Source organism: Pteronotus mesoamericanus, unplaced genomic scaffold (assembly GCF_021234165.1).
Source record: "Pteronotus mesoamericanus isolate MK-2021 breed Mesoamerican mustached bat unplaced genomic scaffold, CSHL_Meso_final contig_226, whole genome shotgun sequence".
NCBI lineage: Eukaryota > Metazoa > Chordata > Mammalia > Chiroptera > Mormoopidae > Pteronotus > Pteronotus mesoamericanus.
Genome location: NW_026555093.1, coordinates 368,642 through 389,542, shown reverse-complemented (window position 1 = coordinate 389,542; position 20,901 = coordinate 368,642). Strand labels below are relative to the sequence as shown.

Here is a 20,901-nt window from a genome sequence, read left to right as displayed (position 1 = left end):
AACCTCTCATCTGTTTGTGTCTCATACAGAAGTTATAAAAGTCTATATTTGAATAATGGTCCTCAACGGATTGGCAGAAAGTACAAAAAAGTCAGATTTATGGCATACACAGATGAAACATTTAAAACTCGTGAAGCTATTCAGTACGAATCAGGAATCCTGGGACCTTTACTTTATGGAGAAGTTGGAGACACACTGTTGGTAAGTTGAAAAAAAATGATATAAGGTTGGGTAAGAAGAAAAAGTCTGGAAGGTTTTGAGTTTCTTAAAAGTTTGTAATTAGCCTTATCTCTAATGGACATCATCTTTTAAAAAGTATAAATGTTACATAAACAAATGTGGGTTATAAATTTATTTAAAAATATGAGTATATACAACACATTTAATGACACCTTTTAAACCTACCACACTTCTTTGAAATATTCATTGCCTAGACTTTGATACATATCCTTCTAAAACTTTTTCCACCAATTATATGGTAGTATAGAATCAACAAATTTGGCTCATTGTCTGTTTTTGGACAGCCTATGAATTTAGAAGGACTTTACATTCTTAAAGAGTTGCAAGGAAAAGAATAAGAAGAATATGTGACAAAGACTAGATATGGCTCACAAAGCCTAGAGCATATACTATTCAGGTTTTTCCAAAAAATGTTTGTTGACCCTTGATATAAGGTACTAAGAATGTTTATGCTGCAAAGAATAAATTACTCAATGAACAGTGGTTTTAAAAAGAGGGGTTCATTTTTTCACAATGAGTTTGGAACTAGATGGTTGGTTACATCAATTCAATAGCTCAAGAATGCCATGAAGGCCCTGACTGGTGTGGCTCAGAAGGTTGAGCAATGTCCCACAAAATAAAAGTTCTCAGGGCACATACCTGGGTTGCGGGCTAGTTCCTGCTCAGGGCGTGTGCGAGAGGCCACCGATAGATATTTCTCTCACATGTTAATGTTTCTCTCCCTCCCTTCCTTTCTCTGTAAGAATAAATAAATAAAGTGTTTAAAAATATAAAAAGGAAGTCACAGAGGACGCTGATTATTATTCATAGAGTGTTGAGCAGAGCACCACGCATTAGTTACCTATGCCAGAGGAGTACTCTACATGGGGGATAGCAAATATCATTGCTGTGCTGGCTAGGTACCAGTAAAAGAAGTCCAGACACCTCTGCCCACTACATTTGTGTATGAGAGTAGCCAAGGTAGACACACCATAGTCAAATGCTGAGTGGAATAATGCTTTTACTCACATACAGAAGAGACATATTAGAGCAAGATTAGCTCCAATAGAGTGCATGAGCCCCCATGGCTAGCGGGTCTCCCCTGGGAGCCAACACAGGGCAGTTTAACTATGTGCACCCCTCTCATGCTGCAGCAGAAGGATCCCAACCATTCCCTCTCCCTCCCACCCCATTGATTCTAAAATGCTGAAAGCTGGGGGCATGCCTGAGGCCCATGGATGCACATGCTTATGCAGAACAAAGGAAAATTCATTGAGACTGAAACAGAAAAAGATATACTCACACAAGGTGATAAACTTGGAACAGGTTATGTGGACTCTATTTCTTAATAAACGAGTGTTCTGGGACTAAGGCCCATTTTTATGTAGCCAAGTGAGGGTCAAAAGACTGTGCACATGAGACTGCCTTTCCCAACATGGAGTTTTGTTAGATATTGTCAAAATACCTTTCAATAATTCTGTATCAATTTATACCCTCACTGAAACTATATGAATGCCCCTTTCCCCACATCATTGCCGACATATATATTATAAATTTTCATAAAATTTTCCAATCTGATAAGCAAAAAATTTATATATTGTCCTCATTTGCATTTCCTTGGTTAGTAGTAAAATTGCAGTGTTTCATTTTTGTTGCCTATTTATATGAAACCCTCTGTAAATTTTCTGCTTTTAAGTTTTGTCCACTTTTCTATTAGAATGGTCATCTTTGCTTACATATTTGTAAAAGGTTTTATGCAGTGTAGATATTAACACACTATTTATTTTTCAATAGTTTTTCTTAGTCTGTCAATTGTACTTTAACTTCTTTATGATATATTTTGTCCTACAAAGATTTTTGATCTTTATATAGTCAATCTATTATCAATCTTTTCACTTATATTTTCTGCCTAGGAATATATTCACCACCGCCAACAGATTATGTAATAGTCTACTATATTTTATTCTGTTACTTTTATAGTTTTATTTTTACAATAAACTATTTAATTGCTCTAGAAGTTACTTTTGGGTGTAGTGCATGATGTCAAATAAGGATACCCCAAATGACAGCCAATCAGTTCTTTCTTCGCTAATTTAAAAATGCCTTCTTCAATCAAACGATTTCTGGAAACAAATGAAAATGAACAGACAACACTCCAAAACCTATGGGACACATCAAAGGCAGTCCTGAGAGGGAAGTTCATAGCAATACCGGCTTACCTAAAAAAGATAGAAACATTTCAAATAAAAGACCTAACACTACAACTTCAAGCACTGGAGAAACAATGACAAATAAATCCCAGAGCAAGTAGAAGGAAGGAAATAATCAAGATCAGAGCAGAACTGAATGACATAGAGACGAAAAGAACAATTCAAAGGATCAAGCAATCCAGAAGCTGATTCTTTGAAAAGATAAATAAAATCAACAAGCCTTTAAGCAGACTCATCAAGAAAAAAAGGGAGAGGACCCAAATTAGTAATATCAGAAATGAAAGAGGAGAAATAACAACTGATACCACAGAAATACAAAGGATTGTCAGAAACTACTATGAACAATTATATGCCAAGAAATTTGAAAACCTAAATGAAATGGACAAATTTCTAGAAAAGTATAATCTTTCAACACTGAAGGAAGAAGAAACAGAAAGCTTAAACAGACCAATAACAACTGGGGAAATTGAAGCTGTGATCAAGAAACTCCTGGCACACAAAAGCCCAGGGCCAGATGGTTTCAAAGGAGAATATTACAAAACATTGAAGGAAGAGCTAACCCCTGTCCTTCTCAGACTATTTCAAAAAATCCAAGATGAGGGAAGACTCCCAGACTCTTTTTATGAGGCCAGCATCACCCTAATCCCAAAACCAGATAAAGACCCTACAAAGAAAGAAAACTACAGGCTAATATTGCTGATGAACATAGACGCTAAAATCCTCAACAAAATATTGGCAAACTGCATCCAAGAACACATTAAAGATTATCCACCATGATCAAGTGGGATTCATCCCAGGGATGAAGGGATGGTTCAATATACACAAATCAATAAACGTAATGAATCACATAAACAAAAGGAAAGACAAAAACCACATGATCATCTCGATAGATACAGAAAACATTCGATAAGGTACAGAACCCATTTATGATCAAAACACTCAGCAAAATGTGCATAAATTGGGCATACCTCAATGCAATAAAGGCCATATATGAAAATCCTACAGCCAACATCATACTCAACGGGCAAAAACTAAAAGTGTTCCCACTAAGATCGGGAACACAACAAGGATGTCCGCTTTCACCACTTCTATTCAACATAGTATTGGAAGTGCTAGCTACAGCAGTCAGATAAGAAAAGGAAATAAAAGACATCAAAATTGGAAAGGAGGAAGTAAAACTATCATTGTTTTTAGATGACATGATAGTGTACATAGAAAACCCGGTAGACTCCACCAAAAAAACCACTCAACCTAGTAAGTGAATTTGGCTAAACAGCAGGATACAAAGTCAATATTCAGAAATCAAAGGCATTTTTGTACACCAACAATGAAATAGAAGAAGAAGAAATCAGAAAAAAAAATACCATTCGATATACCAAGAAGAAAAATAAAATATCTAGGAATAAATTTAACCAAAGGGGTAAAAGACCTGTACGCAGAAAACTATACAACATTGAAGAAAGAAATTAAGAAAGACACAAATAAATGGAAGAATATACTGTGTTCATGGATTGGAAGAATTAATATCATCAAAATGTCCATACTACCCAAAACAATTTATAGATTCAATGCAATCCCTATTAAAATACAATGACGTATTTCACAGAAATAGAACAGACATTTCAAAAATTTATATGGAACCATAAATGACCCCGAATAGCCGCAGAAATTTTGAGAAAGAAAAACAAAGTAGGAGAGATCACAATACCGGACATCAAACTCTACTGCAAAGCCACTATACTCAAAACAATCTGGTACTGGCACAAGAACAGACCCATCGACCAGTGGAACAGAATAGAAAGCCCATAAATAAGCCCAGGTCTATATGAGCAACTAATATTTGACAAAGGGACAGAAGCATAAGGTGGAGTAATAATAGCCTTTTCAACAAATGGTGTTGGGAGAGCTGGACGGCTACATGCAAAAAATTGAAATTGGATCATCAGCTGACACCATACGCAAAAATAAACTCAAGATGGATAAAAGACTGAAATATAAGTCGCAACACCATAAAAGTCCTAGAGGAGAACATTGGCAGGAAACTCTCAGATATCCCATACAGCAATATTTCACCGATATGTCCCCTAAAACAAGGGACATAAAGGAGAGAATAAATAAGTGGGACCTCATCAAAATAAGAAGCTTCTGCATGGCTAAAGAAAACATCAGCAAAATGAAGAGGCAACCAACCATATGGGAAAATATATTTGCTAATGATACATCAGATAGAGGTTTGATCTCCAAAATATATAAAGAATTCACTCGACTCCACTCCAAGAAGACAAATGATCCAATCTAAAAATGGGCAAAGGACCTGGGCAGACGCTTTTCCAAGGAAGAGATACAGAGGGCCCAGAGACATTTCAAAGGATGCTTGGCATCAGTAGCCATCAGAGAAATGCAGATCAAAACCATAATGAGATACAACCTCACACCGTTCAGAATGGCCATCATAAACAGATCAGTCAAACTACAGGTGCTGGAGAGGCTATGGAGAAAAGGGAACCCTAGTACACTGTTGGTGTGAATGCAGACTGGTGCAGCCATTGTGGAAAACAGTGTGGAATTTCCTCAAAAAGCTAAAAATAGAACTGCCTTTTGATCCAGTGATTCTACTGCTGGGACTATACCCTAAGAATCCCAAAACACCAATTCAAAAGAACCTATGCACCCCAATGTTCATAGCAGCACAATATACAATAGCCAACTGCCGGAAGCAACCTAAACGCCCATCAGTAGATGATTAGATCAAAGAATTATGGTAGATTTACACAATGGAATACTACGCAGCAGAAAGAAAAAAGAAGTACTACACTTTGCGACAGCATGGATTGAACTAGAGAGCATTATGCTAAGCGAAATAAGCCAAGGGGCGGAAGACAAATACCATACGATCTCACCTATACGTGGAACCTAACCAACAGAACAAAGATGCAAGGAAAATTAGATCAGCAACACTGAAAGAAAAAAGAAACCAACAGAGGCAAGAGGGAAGGAGGGAGGGGTGGGCAAGGAAAAGGAAAGAAAGGGTCAAGTTAAGGAACACATAACAAGGACTAATGGACAAAGCCAAAGTGGGGAAGGTGAGAGAGGTGGACAGGGGGAAGTGGTAAGGGGTAGGTGGAGACAAATGTATTTGAATAAATAAATAAATAAATTTTTAAAAATGCCTTCTTCATCAAGCACTAAATTGCTAAGTTATCACACTGTTTTAATGATGAAAACAACTTTTAATATGTCTTCATATTTGTGTGGCAAGTCTTCCCTCGTACTTCTTTAAAATTTTAACTAGCTATTGTACATTTTTCTTCATAAATTTATTTACTTATTTTTGAATTAGCCAGTAGAATAATTCAAAAGGCAAAAAAGATTATACAATGAAAATCAAATTATCCACCAAGCAATCATTGCAGTCAATTTTTATATTCTCATCCAGAAGTAGTGTATACATATGCAAGTGTATGTGTATATATTTTACACAAAACAGGAGCACTATGGAAGTTGTTCTGTACCTTGATTTTTAAAATTTTAACAATATATTTTGGATTTCATTTCACATAAAGATATATAAACCTACCTCATTTTTTGCTTTATGTAAGCTATGCTCTAGACATCTTGCTGAATCCTGTTGAGCTTTTCTTTTAATGTAAGAACTTGAGGGTTATTCTTTACTTTTTATCTAGAAATTTTCAAATATAGCCAGCAGTAAAGAGAATAATAAAATAAACTTCTTTGAACCCATCACTCAGATCATAATTTATCAGCAAATGGCTGATTTCACTTGGCCTATAACACAACTAAGTTAACAACCATCTACAGAAAGTTCACACAACTCCAGTAGAATACACATTCTTTTCAAGTGCACATGAAACCATACATTAGGCCACAAAAAAAACCCTCAAAAAATTTTAAAGAAAACTAGGATTTTATACCCCTTGTGAATATAAATACAGAAATTCTCCACAGCACGTTAGTAAACCAAATCTAGCAACATTTTAAAAACATTATATACCATGATCAGCCCTGCCTGGTGTGGGTCAGTGGATTGAGTGCCAGCCTGCAAACCAAAAGGTCGCCAGTTTGTTTCCCAATCAAGGCACATGCTTGGGTGGCAGTTCAGATCACTGGTTGGGGGCATGTGAGAGGCAATAGATCCATGTATCTCTTGCACATCAATATTTCTTTCCCTCTCTTTCTCCCCTCCTTTATCCCTCCCTTCATCTCTCTTGAAAAAATAAATAAATAAAATCTCTTTTTTAAAAAAAGATGATATACCATGATCAAGTGGGATTTATCCCAGGAATGCAAAGGTGGTTCAACCTATGAAAATTAATGAAATACACCATAATAATTCCAATAAAAGACAAGACGCACATGATCATGTAATAGGTGGATAAAGGGGCTTGACAAAACCCAATACCCATTCACGATAGAAAAACTCTCAGTGAACTAACAACAGGAGTCAAGGTCTTTAACTGATGAAGAATATCGAAGAAAATTTTATAACACAATGAGAAACTGAAAATTTTCCCCTTGAGATTGGGAACAAGCTAAGATGTCCACTCTTATCACTTTTATATAATGTTGTACTGGATCTCTTCTGGGCCTTTTGGCTAAGATCAAGTGTAGTGTCTGTTCTTATCAGTTTAATATTGTACTGGAAACCAGTGAAATGAGCCAGAAAAAAAAAGGAATTAGAGGCATTTGAATTTGAAAGGAAGAAATAATAGTCTTTATTTGCAGATAACATGATCTTATATGCAGAAAGCTCTACTAAAAAGCTTTAGAACTAATAAAAAAGTTTAGCAAAATTGTGATATACAAAATCAATATTAAAAATTAAGCTTTAAAGGGAGAAGGAGAAAGTAACATACAAGGGGGCCCCGATACGCCTAGGAGCTGACTTCTCAACAGAAACACTCCAAGCCAGAAGGGAATGGCAACAAATATTCCAAGCCATGAAAAGCAAGGGCCTACAGCCAAGGCTGCTCTACCCAGCTAGGCTCTCCATTAAAATAGAAGGAGAAATACGGAGTTTCCCAGACAAAAGAAAGCTAAAAGAATACATCTCTACCAAACCAGCACTCCAAGATATGCTAAGGGGACTGGTTTAAGCAGATGAAGGAAAAGAATGAGACAGAGAGGAACACAAGTACAAAGAGAAAAGATGAGGAAGGTTCTATCAGTAATATCTCTCAATGTGAATGGACTAAATGCCCCAATCAAAAGACACAGGGTAGCTGAATGGATAAGAAAACATGACCCACACATATGCTGCCTACAAGAGACTCACCTCAGAGCAAGAGACCTACACAGATTGAAAGTAAAGGGATGGAAAATAATATTCCAAGCAAATGGGCATGAGAAAAAGGCCGGGGTTGCCACACTTGTATCAGACAAAGTAGATTTCAAAACAAAGGCCATAAAGAGAGACCCAGAGGGGCACTTTATCATACTGAAAGGAAGAATCTATCAAGAAGACATCAACATTTTAAACTTATATGCTCCCAATATAGGAGCCCCCAAGTTTATAAGGAAATTGTTGGATGACTTCAAAAAAGATATAGACAGCAACACACTGATAGTAGGGGATTTCAACACCCCACTGTCAAAAATGGACAGATCTTCCAAACAAAACATTAATAAACATATCGTGGCGCTGAATGAAACACTCAATCAAAGAAACTTAACTGACATATATAGAATCTTACATCCCAAAGAAGAAAAATACACATTCTTTTCAAATGCTCATGGCAGTTTTTCAAAGATAGACCACATGATAGGACACAAAGCAAGCCTCAGTAAATTCAGGAAAATTGAAATAATACCAAACTTTTTCTCCAACCACAAGGCCTTGAAACTCGAAATCAACCTCAAAGAGAAACTTCAAAAACTTGGAAACTCATGGAGACTGAACAGTACACTATTAAACAATGAATGGGTCAATAATGAGATAAGAGAAGAAATCAAAAAATTTCTGGAAACAAATGAAAATGAATAGACAACTGTCCAAAACCTATGGGACACAGCAAAGGCGGTCCTGAGAGGGAAGTTCATAGCAATACAGGCTTACCTTAAAAAGATAGAAACATTTCAAATAAAAGATCTAACACTACAACTTGAAGAACTGGAGAAACAACAAGAAATAAATCCCAGAGCAAGTAGAAGGAAGGAAATAGTCAAGATTAGAGCAGAACTGAATGACATAGAGACGAAAAGAACAATTCAGAGGATCAACCAATCCAGAAGCTGGTTCTTTGAAAAGATTCATAAAGTGGACAAACCTTTAAGCAGACTCATCAAGAAAAAAAGGGAGAGGACCCAAATTAATAATATCAGAAATGAAAGAGGAGAAATAACAACTGATACCACAGAAATACAAATGATTATCAGAAACTATTATGAACAATTATATGCCAAGAAATTTGAAAATCTTGATGAAATGGACAAATTTTTAGAAAAGTATAATCTTCCAACACTGAAGGAGGAAGAAACAGAAAGCTTGAACAGACCGATAACAGTTGTGGAAATTGAAGCAGTCATCAAGAAACTCCCAGCACACAAAAGCCCAGGGCCAGACGGTTTCCCAGGAGAATTTTACAAAACATTTAAGGAAGAGCTAACCCCTGTCCTTCTCAGACTATTCCAAAAAATCCAAGAGGAGGGAAGACTGCCAGACTACTTCTATGAGGCCAGCATCACCCTGATCCCAAAACCAGATAAAGACCCTACAAAGAAAGAAAACTACAGGCCAATTTCGCTGATGAACATAGATGCTAAAATCCTCAACAAAATATTGGCAAACCGCATCCAGCAATACATTCAAAAGATTATCCATCACGATCAAGTGGGATTCATCCCAGGGATGCAGGGATGGTTCAATATACGCAAATCAGTAAACGTGATAGACCACATAAATCAAAGAAAAGACAAAAACCACATGATCATCTCGATAGATGCAGAAAAAGCATTTGACAAGGTACAGCACCCATTTATGATCAAAACACTTAGCAAAATGGGAATCAATGGGGCATTCCTCAACGTAATAAAGGCCATATATGAAAAACCTACAGCCAATATCATACTCAACGGGCAAAAACTGAAAGCTTCCCCACTAAGATCGGGAACACGACAAGGATGTCCGCTCTCACCGCTTCTTTTCAACATCGTATTGGAAGTCCTAGCCACAGCGGTCAGACAAGAGAAAGAGATAAAATGCATCCAAATAGGAAAGGAGGAAGTAAAGCTATCATTGTTTGCAGATGACATGATAGTGTACATAGAGAACCCTGTAGACTCTACCAAAAAACTCCTCAACCTAATAAGTGAATTTGGCAAAACAGCAGGATACAAAGTCAACATTCAGAAATCAAAGGCGTTTTTGTACACCAGCAATGCAATAGAAGAAGAAGAAATCAGGAAAAATATACCATTCGATATAGCACAAAAAAAGATAAAGTACCTAGGGATAAATTTAACCAAGGACACAAAAGACCTGTATGCAGAAAACTATGCAACATTGAAAAAAGTAATTAAGGAAGACACAAATAAATGGAAGCATATACCGTGCACATGGATTGGAAGAATTAATATCCTTAAAATGTCCATACTACCAAAAGCAATTTATAGATTCAACGCAATCCCTATTAAGATACCAATGACGTATTTCACAGAAATAGAACAGACATTTCAAAAATTTATATGGAACCATAAACGACCTCGAATAGCCGCAGCAATTTTGAGAAAGAAACACAAAGTAGGAGGGATCACAATACCGGACATCAAACTCTACTACAAAGCCACTATACTCAAAACAATCTGGTACTGGCACAAGAACAGACCCATAGACCAGTGGAACAGAATAGAAAGCCCAGAAATAAGCCCAGGTCTCTATGGACATCTAATATTTGACAAAGGGGGCAGAAGCATAAAATGGGGCAATAACAGCCTCTTCAACAAATGGTGTTGGGAGAGCTGGATGGCTACATGCAAAAAATTGAAATTGGATCATCAGCTGACACCATACACAAAAATAAACTCAAGATGGATAAAAGACTGAAATATAAGTTGCAACACCATCAAAGTCCTAGAGGAGAACATTGGCAGGAAACTCTCAGATATCCCACGCAGCAATTTTCTCACTGATATGTCTCCTAAAGCAAGGGACATAAAGGAAAGAATAAACAAGTGGGACCTCATCAAAATAAGAAGCTTCTGCACGGCTAAAGAAAACATCAGCAAAATGAAAAGGGAGCCAACCGTTTGGGAAAATATATTTGCTAATGATACATCAGATAGAGGTTTGATCTCCAAGATATACAAAGAACTCACTCGACTTTACTCCAAGAAGACAAACGATCCAGTCAAAAAATGGGCAAAGGACCTGGGCAGATGCTTTTCTCAGGAGGAGATACAGAGGGCCCAGAGGCATTTGAAAGGATGCTCTGCATCACTAGCCATCAGAGAAATGCAGATCAAAACCACCATGAGGTACCACCTCACACCGGTCAGAATGGCCATCATAAACAGATCCACAAACAACAGGTGCTGACGAGGCTGTGGAGTAAAGGGAACTCTAGTCCACTGTTGGTGGGAATGCAGACTGGTGTAGCCACTATGGAAAGCAGTGTGGAGTTTCCTCAGAAAGCTGAAAATGGAACTGCCTTTTGATCCAGCGATTCCCCTGCTGGGACTATACCCTGAGAACACCAAAACGCCAATACAAAAGAACCTATGCACCCCAATGTTCATAGCAGCACAATTTACAATAGCCAAGTGTTGGAAGCAACCTAAATGCCCATCAGTAGATGACTGGATCAAAAAATCATGGTACATATACACAATGGAATACTACGCAGCAGAAAGAAAAAAAGAAGTACTAAACTTCGCGACAGCATGGATGGAACTGGAGAGCATCATGCTAAGCGAAATAAGCCAGGGGGCGAAAGACAAATACCATATGATCTCACCTATAAGCGGAACCTAACCAACAATGCAAAGAAGCAAGGCAAATATGACCAGCAACACTGAAAGGAAAAGAAATCAACAGAGAGAAGAGGGAAGGGCGGGCAGGGAAAGGGAAGGGAAGGGGAAAGTCAAGGAACATATAGCAAGGACTCATGGACAAAACCAAAGGCGAAGAGCTGAGGGAGGGAAGGTGGGAGGGGGCAAGGGAAAGAGGTGGGGAGAAGGCAGAGACAAATGTATTTAAAAAGTAAATAAATTAATTAAAAAAATAATAATAAAAAAAATAAAAAATAAAAAATAAAAATTAAGCTTTATTTCCATACATATTTCTGTATATTCTTATCAATGAACACACTGCCAATGAAATTAAGAAAACAAATTTACTTACTATAACATCAAAAAAAAAATAGAGACTTCTGGTCAAGATGGAGACATAGGTAGACATGCTTAGCCTCCTCGTGCAGCCACAGAGAATTACAACTATTTCCCAAAACAAGTAACAGCCTGAACCATCAGAAAATTGAGCTGTATGGAAGTCTGGCAACCAAGGATTTAAAGAAACTACATTCATCCAGATCAGTTGCAGAGACAAGCAGAGAGGCACAAAGACATGATGTAGCATGAAGAGGCAGCGGAAGCGGCGCAGGCAGTCCCATATTCATGTGTGGTAGATAAAAATCAGGAGGGATGCCTTGGGAGTGAGCGATCCTAGCCCCAGGCCAGACTGCACAGCCCACGGTTCCAGTGCCAAGAAGATAAATCCCCATGTCTTCTGGCTGTAGAAAACAGTGGGGGTTGGTGCAATGGGAGAAACTACCGGATTTTCAGGAGAGTTCATTTAAAGGGCCCACACTGACTTAGAACATACGCAAACCCACCCACTTTCAGATTCATCACCAAGGCAACAGCTGGAAGGGTGCCAGTTGCATACAGAAAGTGGGTCAAGTGACTGGAAACAGGGTGAGTGCCAGGCAAACCTCCAGAAGCCAGACAGCGGTATTGTCCCCTCTCCTAGCCCTCACCTCCACAGAGCCACAAAGCAGTGAAGTTAATTGCCCCATGCTGGCTATTGCATAAGGCTCTACCACACACAATTTACAGGAGCCTTTCACAGGGTGTCAAAACAGCTCTACCTAATACACAGAAACAAACACAGGGAGGCTGCTAAATTGAGGAGACAAAGAAATATGGCCCAAATGAAAGAACAGAAAAAAAAACCCAGAAAGAGAACTAAATGAAACAGGGATAACCAACCTATCAGATGCAGAGTTCAAAACACTGGTGATCTGGATGTTCGAGTACTCATTGAATACAGCAAAAACATAAGGGAAAAAAATGAAGGTTACACTAAGTGAAATAAAGAAAAATCTACAGGGAACCAACAGTAGAGAAACTGAGAATCAAATTGACCATCTGGAACACAAGGAAGGAAAAGGCATTCAATCAGAACAGCATGAAGAAAAGAGAACTTTAAAAAAACCCCTAAGATAAGCTTAGGAACCTCTGGAACAACTTTAAATGTACCAACATCTGAATCATAGGGATGCCAGAAGAAGAGCAAGAAATAGAAAGCTTCCCTAATTTGCAAAGGAAATAGACTTTCAGAAAGTCCAGGAATCTCAGAGAGAGTCCCAAACAAGTTGGACCCAAAGAGGAGCACTTCAAGATACATCATAATTAAAATGCCAAAGTTTGAAGATAAAGAATCTTAAAAGTAGCAAGAGAAAAGGAGACAGTTACCTACAAAGGAGTTCCCATAAGGCTATCAGCTGATTTCTCAAAAGAAACCTTACAGGCAAGAAGAAGCTAGAAAGAAGTATTCAAAATCATGAAAGGCAAGGACTTACATCCAAGATTACTCTACCCAGCAAAGCTATCATTTAGAATGGAAAGACAGATGAAGTGCTTCCTAGACAAGGCAAAGCTAAAGGAGTTCATCATCACCATGGCCTTATTATATGAAATGTTAAATGGACTTATCTAAGAAATAGAAGAAGGTCAAAACTATGAACATTAAAAGGGCAACAAATTCACAACTATCAACAACTGAATCTAAAAAACAAACCAAGCAAACAACCAGAACAGGAACAGAATCATAGATATAGAGATCATTTGGAGGGCTATCAGCAGGAAGAAAGAGGGGGAGAAAGGGGAAAAGGTGCAGGGATTAAGGAGGATAATTGGTAGGTACAAAATAGGCAGGGGGATGTCAAGAATAGTATAGGAAATGGAAAAGCAAATAACTTAAATGCATGACCCATGGACATGAACTAAGGGGGGAATTGCTACAGGGAAGGGCGGTACTAGGCAGAGGAGAAAAAAAATGGGACAACTGTAATAGCATAATCAATAAAATTTATTTTTTTTAAAGAATAAAATAATTTGGGATAAATTTAACAAGAAAGGACTTGTGCACTGAAAACTATTAATCATTGCTGAGGTAATTTAAAGATTTAAATAAATGGAAAGACTTATTACGTTCATGAATTGAAAGAGTAAGTTACTGTTGAGACTTTTCTAAATTTGTCTACAGATTCAATTCAATCCCTATCAAAATCCCAACTGCCTTTTTTTGAAGAAATTGAGAAGCTGAGTAATTCTTTATCTCTTTGGCATTGACTGAGATCACTTGGTGGTAATCCATGGATATGGAGGGACCAAGGCAGCTTTGCTCACTTGTCTGGCACCTGACTGGGGATGACTCAAAGACTGGAACTGCCAGCCAGAGCACATGGTTTTCCATGTGGCTTGGTTAACTCACACCATGGTGGCCTCAGGATAGGGACTTCTTACATGGTGGTTCATGGCTCCAAGTCTATGTTCCACTAAGCAAGTTAGAAAGTGCATCACATTTTATGACCCACGATCCAGATTTATACAGCACTTTATGCCATAATCTTTTAGTCAAAGCAGTCAAAATCCACCCAGAATTAAAGAGAGGGGAAATTTGGTCTACTTTTTGATGGAAGGAGTGTCAAAGAACTTGGGAGCCATATTTTAAAACTGCCACATAAACTGACAGCTTACTTCTCTAGAGCAACAAAGGAAGCCAGAAGACAATGAAATGTCTTTAGTATGTTGAAAGAAAATCACTGTCAATCTAACAATAATTGCCATTTTATTGGCAATTTACAAAATACTCAAGGAATACATAATTTTATATTAAAATTTTAGATGTAGGGTATAAGGAAAAAGGAAAGACCTGCTAGTTCTTTTTTATTAAGTCACATAATCTTGGTTGTAAACCTGACCATGAGAGTATAAGAAAAGGAAATTTAAATTATAAACCAATCACATTACAGATATAAATTTTAAAATCCTAAACAAAATTTAAACCCAATACAGTGATATACAAAAAAGATAATACATTATGACCTAGTTGATTTATGCCTGGAATACCAGGTAAATTTAACATTAGAAAATCAAACATGGTAATCTACTATATTAACACATAAAAGGGCAAAGTACCATTTGTTAATTTCAATAGTTTCAGAAAAAGGATTTATCAAAATTCAACATCCATTCATAAAAAAAAAGTCATAAGAAATGGGGATTGCAAAGGATGTCCTTATCCTGATAAAGATCTGCATAAAACCTAAGTCACCACCATACTTACTGGTGAAACTCAGAAATTCTCCTGTTTAAGATCAGGACAAGACACAATTTACAGGTAACACTAACTTTATTTAATATTTTACTAGAAATCCTAGCCAGTGTTCTTAGGATAAAAATGATGGGATAATGTCAAAGGCATAGAGGAGCCAACTTAAAGAGCTTCTAATGTCTCAGCTGGAAGAATTTAAGCATAAAATAAATATCCATGAGTCTTTACCAATATAAATAAATGATTGACTAAATAAATAGATGGGGAATACAGACAAATCTCACATACAAAAGAATTCCAAAAAAAATTATGTAGGTCTATGATCTATTTGGGGTTAATTTTTGTGAATGGTCATAAGTCATAAGAAATGGGGATTGCAAAGGATGTCCTTATCCTGATAAAGATCTGCATAAAACCTAAGTCACCACCATACTTACTGACAATTTTTTATTGTCTTTACTTCTTTGTCAATAAGGTCTGTAACTAGAATTTTTTTTTTTTTGCTTGTGAATGTTTAGTTGTTCCATACACATTTGTTAAAAATTATTTTTGCTCCATTTTCTTTTTTTTTGAATATTATATTTTTATATTTGTTTTATGTGCACAGCATAGTGGTTAGACAATCATATACTTTACAAAGTGATCCCTCTGATAATTTTAGTACCCATCTGGCACCATATAGTTATCGCAATATTATTGACTATGTTCCCTATGCTGTACTTTACATCCCTGTGACTATTTTGTAACTTCTTTTTCTTTTTTTAATTTTATTTTAATTTATTTTTTCAAATACATTTGTCTCTGCCTACCCCCCACCACTTTCCCTTGCCCCCTCCCTCCTTCCCTCCCTCAGCTCTTCCCCTTTGGTTTTGTCCATGAGTCCTTGCTATATGTTCCTTGACTTGCCCCTTCCCTTCCTTTTCCCCGCCCCCCCTCCTTCCCTCTTGTCTCTGTTGGTTTCTTTTCCTTTCAGTGTTGCTGGTCTTATTTTCCTTGCATCTTTGTATTGTTGGTTAGGTTCCGCTTATAGGTGAGATCATATGGTATTTGTCTTTCGCCCCCTGGCTTTATTTTGTAACTTCTTACTCCCTTCACCTTTTCGACCTATCCTCACACTCTTTTCTGGGTTTTTTTTCCTTTTTTTAAATTTCTTTTCAATTATAGTTTACAGTCAACATTATTTTGTATTAGTTTCAGGTGTACAGCATATACTTTATAAAGTGTTCTCCCTGATATTTCCAGTACCCAACTGGCACCATATATAATTATTATTCTTTTTTATTGTCTTTACTTCTTTGTCAATATTAGTTGACTATATATGTGAGTCTATTTCTGGACTCTCTATTTTGTTCCAATAAGAAATTTTTTCAGTGGAAGATGCTACAATTTTACTGTATACTAGTACAAAAGAAGAGATGTTGCCATTAGATAAGAGCTGATTTTAACAGGAGAAAATATGATCATATATGCATATAGGTGGGTAGATCTGATGGTTGGAAGATGAAGAATGTCTATTTTGAATGCTTCGCTTCTCAGTGAAAAAAGAAACAACTGAGAGTGAAAATCAGGAAGCAAATAGTCAACTAAGTAGGTGAGAAGGTGAGTTTCTAGGAAAGCAATAGGATGGCTAGGTAGCTTGAGTGCCCATTTGAGATTTATGATCATGATTTTGTATTGTTGACACTATTACAGATATCCCCTTTTGCCCCCCCTCTACCCAGCCCCTCTGGCCTTCACCACATTGTTGTCTGTGTCCATGGGTTATGTGTATATACAGAAGCTAGTTGCAGGGCTGTGTGATGTTTCTCCTACACCAGTCTTCTGCTTAGGTGTAGGTAAGAAATAGACTGTTTACTGGGTTTTACCAAATGAGTAGGTTTTAAGACAAGAATGCAAGTGGAAGTTGGTTTCTAATCCTCAGATGTAGAGTGTGGGATGATGTCCTCAGGGTTCTCAACGGCTGTGTCTGTGTTATTATTTTCTACCCTTCCTCTCTTTTAAACCTCATGCAATCAGATGATGGTGATTGTCATCCTTGCTTAATGCTGTAATCGACAGTCCTTCTGGTCATGCTTGCTCATTCAATGAATATTTTATTACCTGAATCACTATTTCCCTCTCCACTATTGGGGAATTCAGTGCCCACATGGTGGAAAAGACTGAGGGGAAGCAGTGTCCTCAGCAGACATTCAAATTTCAATTAGTGTGTGAAGGTGCAAGAAATACTTCCTTAAGCAATTGAAATAATTTATCACATTTTAATATTTAAGTTAACTCTTATTTTTTCCTATTTTGTAGAGACGAACATTAAAATTCCAGAAAAAATGAAAAAAAATGAAAAGGTGCCTTTAGAGAGAAACCTAAGTAGCTGTCTGAGCAATCTTATGAAAAGAATAAGTAATGTGAGCTTTATCTATACTCAAACCCCTGTAATGTGGATTCAAAGAAGCTTTTGTTTTCTGGAGATAAGCCACACTTTTCGTCTTGATCTTGGTTTTTGAGACAAAACTAGTAGTTAAGACTTGATTTATAGTTCATTTATACTTTCAGATTATATTTAAGAATCAAGCAAGCCGACCATATAACATCTTCCCTCACGGAATCACTAACGTCAGTCCTCTGCACTCAGGGAGATTGCCAAAAGGTAAGTCTTATCTCAGTTTTATACTTATTACCTACCTGTAGGTACGGATGAAGTCACAGTCTCAATAATAACTAAAATTATGTTGATCCTTGCCCCAAGTAATGTACCATATAGACACATGTACCACTAACCATCCTTTATGCTATAATTTCCAGATGTATTACAGCTATGTACTTTATAATACCGACAATAAAATGCTATTTTTTTTTAGTTAAACATACATATGCACTTTTAGAAAATTATGAGGAAAGCATTCTTTGATATTTATCCAGCTATTTACCATTGTCAATGCTTTTTGTGCCTTCCTGGAGATCCAAATTTCCCTCTGGTATCACTTCAATTCAGATCATTTCCCTTCAGCCTAAAGAATACTCTTTAACATTCGTGCAAGTATGCTAGAGATGAATTCTCTTAGTTTTATTTCATTTGAAAATATCTTTATTTTTGTCTTTACATTTGAAGGATAATTTCACTGGACATAGAATTCTGGGTGGAAAGGGTTGTTTTCCTTTTAGGACTTTCAAAATATTATTTTACGGACCTTTATACTAGCTAAGTCTAGATTCCATAGATTCCCCTATATGTCATTTTTCTCTGGCTATGATTTTCTTCACTTGCAGTTCACTGATATTCTTGGATCTATAAATTTATGTTTTTCACCAAGTTTGGAAAGATTGTGGTCATTATTTCTTCAAATATTTTCTGCTCTGTCCTCTGTCTCTTTTCCTAGGCCTCCATTTACATGTATGTTTGATCTTTTGGGATTGTCCCACATGCCTTAATATTTGATCATATTTTTCTCTCTCCCTCTCTTCTGTAGTTTAGATAACTTCGGTTGATCCATCTACAAGTTCACTAACCTCAAACTGGAATTTCTGAGTCACAGAATTCCTGAGTATTTCTATTTTTATTTTTAATAAATAGCCAGACCTTTGTTCCCAAATGAAGTAATAATTTGTACTCCTGCTAGTCACTCATGAAAATATAACTTCCCATATCCTTGATAGCTAGACAACAATACTCTTAAAATACTGTCAATCTGGTGGGTGAAAAGTAGTGTCTCATTGCTGCTTTAATTTGAATTCTTTAATTTCTTGTAGAGTTGACCATCTTTTCATATTTTTATTGGCCATTTGGGTTTTCTCTACTATGAATTTACTGTTTATTTCTCCTTTGATTATTTTTTCTGCTCAGTTGTTTGCCTTTATGTATGTATCTATCTATCATTTATCTTCTTAGTTTATTTAATTATAGGCATTTTTCCTGGTAAATGCATATAAAGTTATATTTTTTCTCTAAATACAGTTTTTTACTACATTCCATACTTTTGATATCTAGTAATCTTCTTATCTTTCATTTCAGAATAGTTCACAACTTTAGTTTTTATTTGTTATGTTGTTTGTTGTTTAACGATTCATGATATATCTGTCTCATGGATTACAGCCTTTATCGATTAAAATATCTTTCTTGGTTCTGTTTTATGCTCCTTAACTTGAATTCTGTTTTGTTAATTTTAGTATTGCCACACATCCTTAGCTAGTTTATCTTTCCCATGATATTATTTCACCATATTTTTATTTACTTTGTGTTAGAGCTGGCCCATGTAAAGAGCATACAAGGGTGGGAAAAAGCAGGTTTACAGTTGTAATACAAATAAATAATACAAGAATTAGTAAATAATAATACAAGAATAAACTCTGTATTTCACATATTCACAACTGTAAACCTACTTTTGCCAACCCTGGTATATCTGAGTTTTGTTTTTCTACCCAATCTCCATCTTTTAATAGGGGATTTTAGTCCTATTTAACACATTTGTGTTACTACTGATATGTTTGTACACATTACAGTAATTTTATATTTTATTTGCAATTATTTTATCTCTTTTGTAAAAGGTTTTACTTGCTATATATTTTTCCTTTTAGTAGATTAGCTGTTATATATACTCTTTCTATTCTTTACTTTGGGGTGAATATTTACTTTATCAAAATAATAGAATGACTTCTGGTCAAGATAGCGGCATAGGTAAACATAGTACTAGCCTCCTCCCACGACCACGTCAAAATTACAACTAAACTACAGAACACCATCATTCAGAACTGCCTGAAATCTGGCTGAATGGAAATCCTACAACTAGGGAATTAAAGAAGAAGCCACATCAAGACTGGTAGGGAAGAAAGGAGACTTGGATGGCCTGGTCCCACACCCACCTGTGGCAGATAAAAACCTGGAGGGATAGCTCAGCTGTGGAGGTCCCCTCTAAGGAAAAGGAGTCCTAGTGCCACACCAGGCCCCCCAGCCCAAGTTTCCAGTGCTAAGAAGTCCACATAATTTATGGCTGTAAAAACCAGTTGGGATTGAGGCTGAGGGAGACCAGAGGGCTGCTGGAATCCCAGGCAGTTTCTCTTAAAGGGCCCACATACAGACATACTCTAGACTCACTCTTTCTGAGCTCCAGTGCAAGAGCAGCTCAAAAGGCACCAGAGACATACAAGGAAAAACTGAATTGTCTAGCATCAGGGCAAGAGTGAGGGGTGGGGGAGGTAGCTTTCTCTCAGACAAAAGTGCTGGCAGCAGTCATTGTTCTTTTGATGACAGACCATCTCTATATCTGAGACTCTATCAATCTGGCTTACACTGTTTGCTCCACCCTGGTGATTCCCTAAGACCCTGCCACTTGCAACATTTGGGCCCACCCAAGCTATTCCCAGTGGCTTTTCCATATGAATGGTCTCTCTTGGCTCATGCTTCAGATTTTCCTAAAATCTCTCCAACAAGCAGTGTCTGGTGTCGGTGTGCCCTGTACCTCTCACTAAGTGGCTCCAAGCCTGCCACTAGCAGCAGCTGGCCTTGGCTCACAGCTCGGCCACAACTGGGCATCTCCAAGCCCAGCACAAGTAGTAATCATCTGCAGATCACTTTGTAGCTAATGCTGGATGGTTCTGGACAGAACACAGGCAGTGGCTGACCTTGGCGTGCATCCACTGGGAGGCCCCAGAACCAGCACAGCCAGTGCACAGCTTCAGACCACACTGATGCACAACCCAACAACCTCCACAAGTGTCGCACTCGAAGGACCAACTCATAGGCATTAGAGCCCTGCTAAAGTAAGTCCTGCCTTGTAGGGTGGGCCCCTGCACAACTGATAATCCATGGTGGTTGGAGGTTGGTGGTTGTAGCCATTCCTTGCCGCTTATCAGCCTGGGGGTAAATTTCCCCCATTGATGTGCCAACAGAAATCAAGGCTCAACTACAAG

General features: G+C 37.3%; 1 protein-coding gene and 1 pseudogene across 1 annotated transcript in view; both read left to right on the top strand.

The window, feature by feature from the left end:
* The window catches only part of F8 (coagulation factor VIII), a 207,744-nt gene that overhangs the window by 78,298 nt on the left and 108,545 nt on the right, over nucleotides 1-20,901 (top strand). The window contains exons 9-10 of the mRNA XM_054572236.1: nucleotides 30-201; nucleotides 17,551-17,644. Coding sequence (XP_054428211.1) covers nucleotides 30-201; nucleotides 17,551-17,644 — 266 coding nt within the window. The remainder of the gene's footprint in view (nucleotides 1-29; nucleotides 202-17,550; nucleotides 17,645-20,901) is intronic.
* LOC129069588 (uncharacterized) lies at nucleotides 7,023-7,134 on the top strand (annotated as a pseudogene).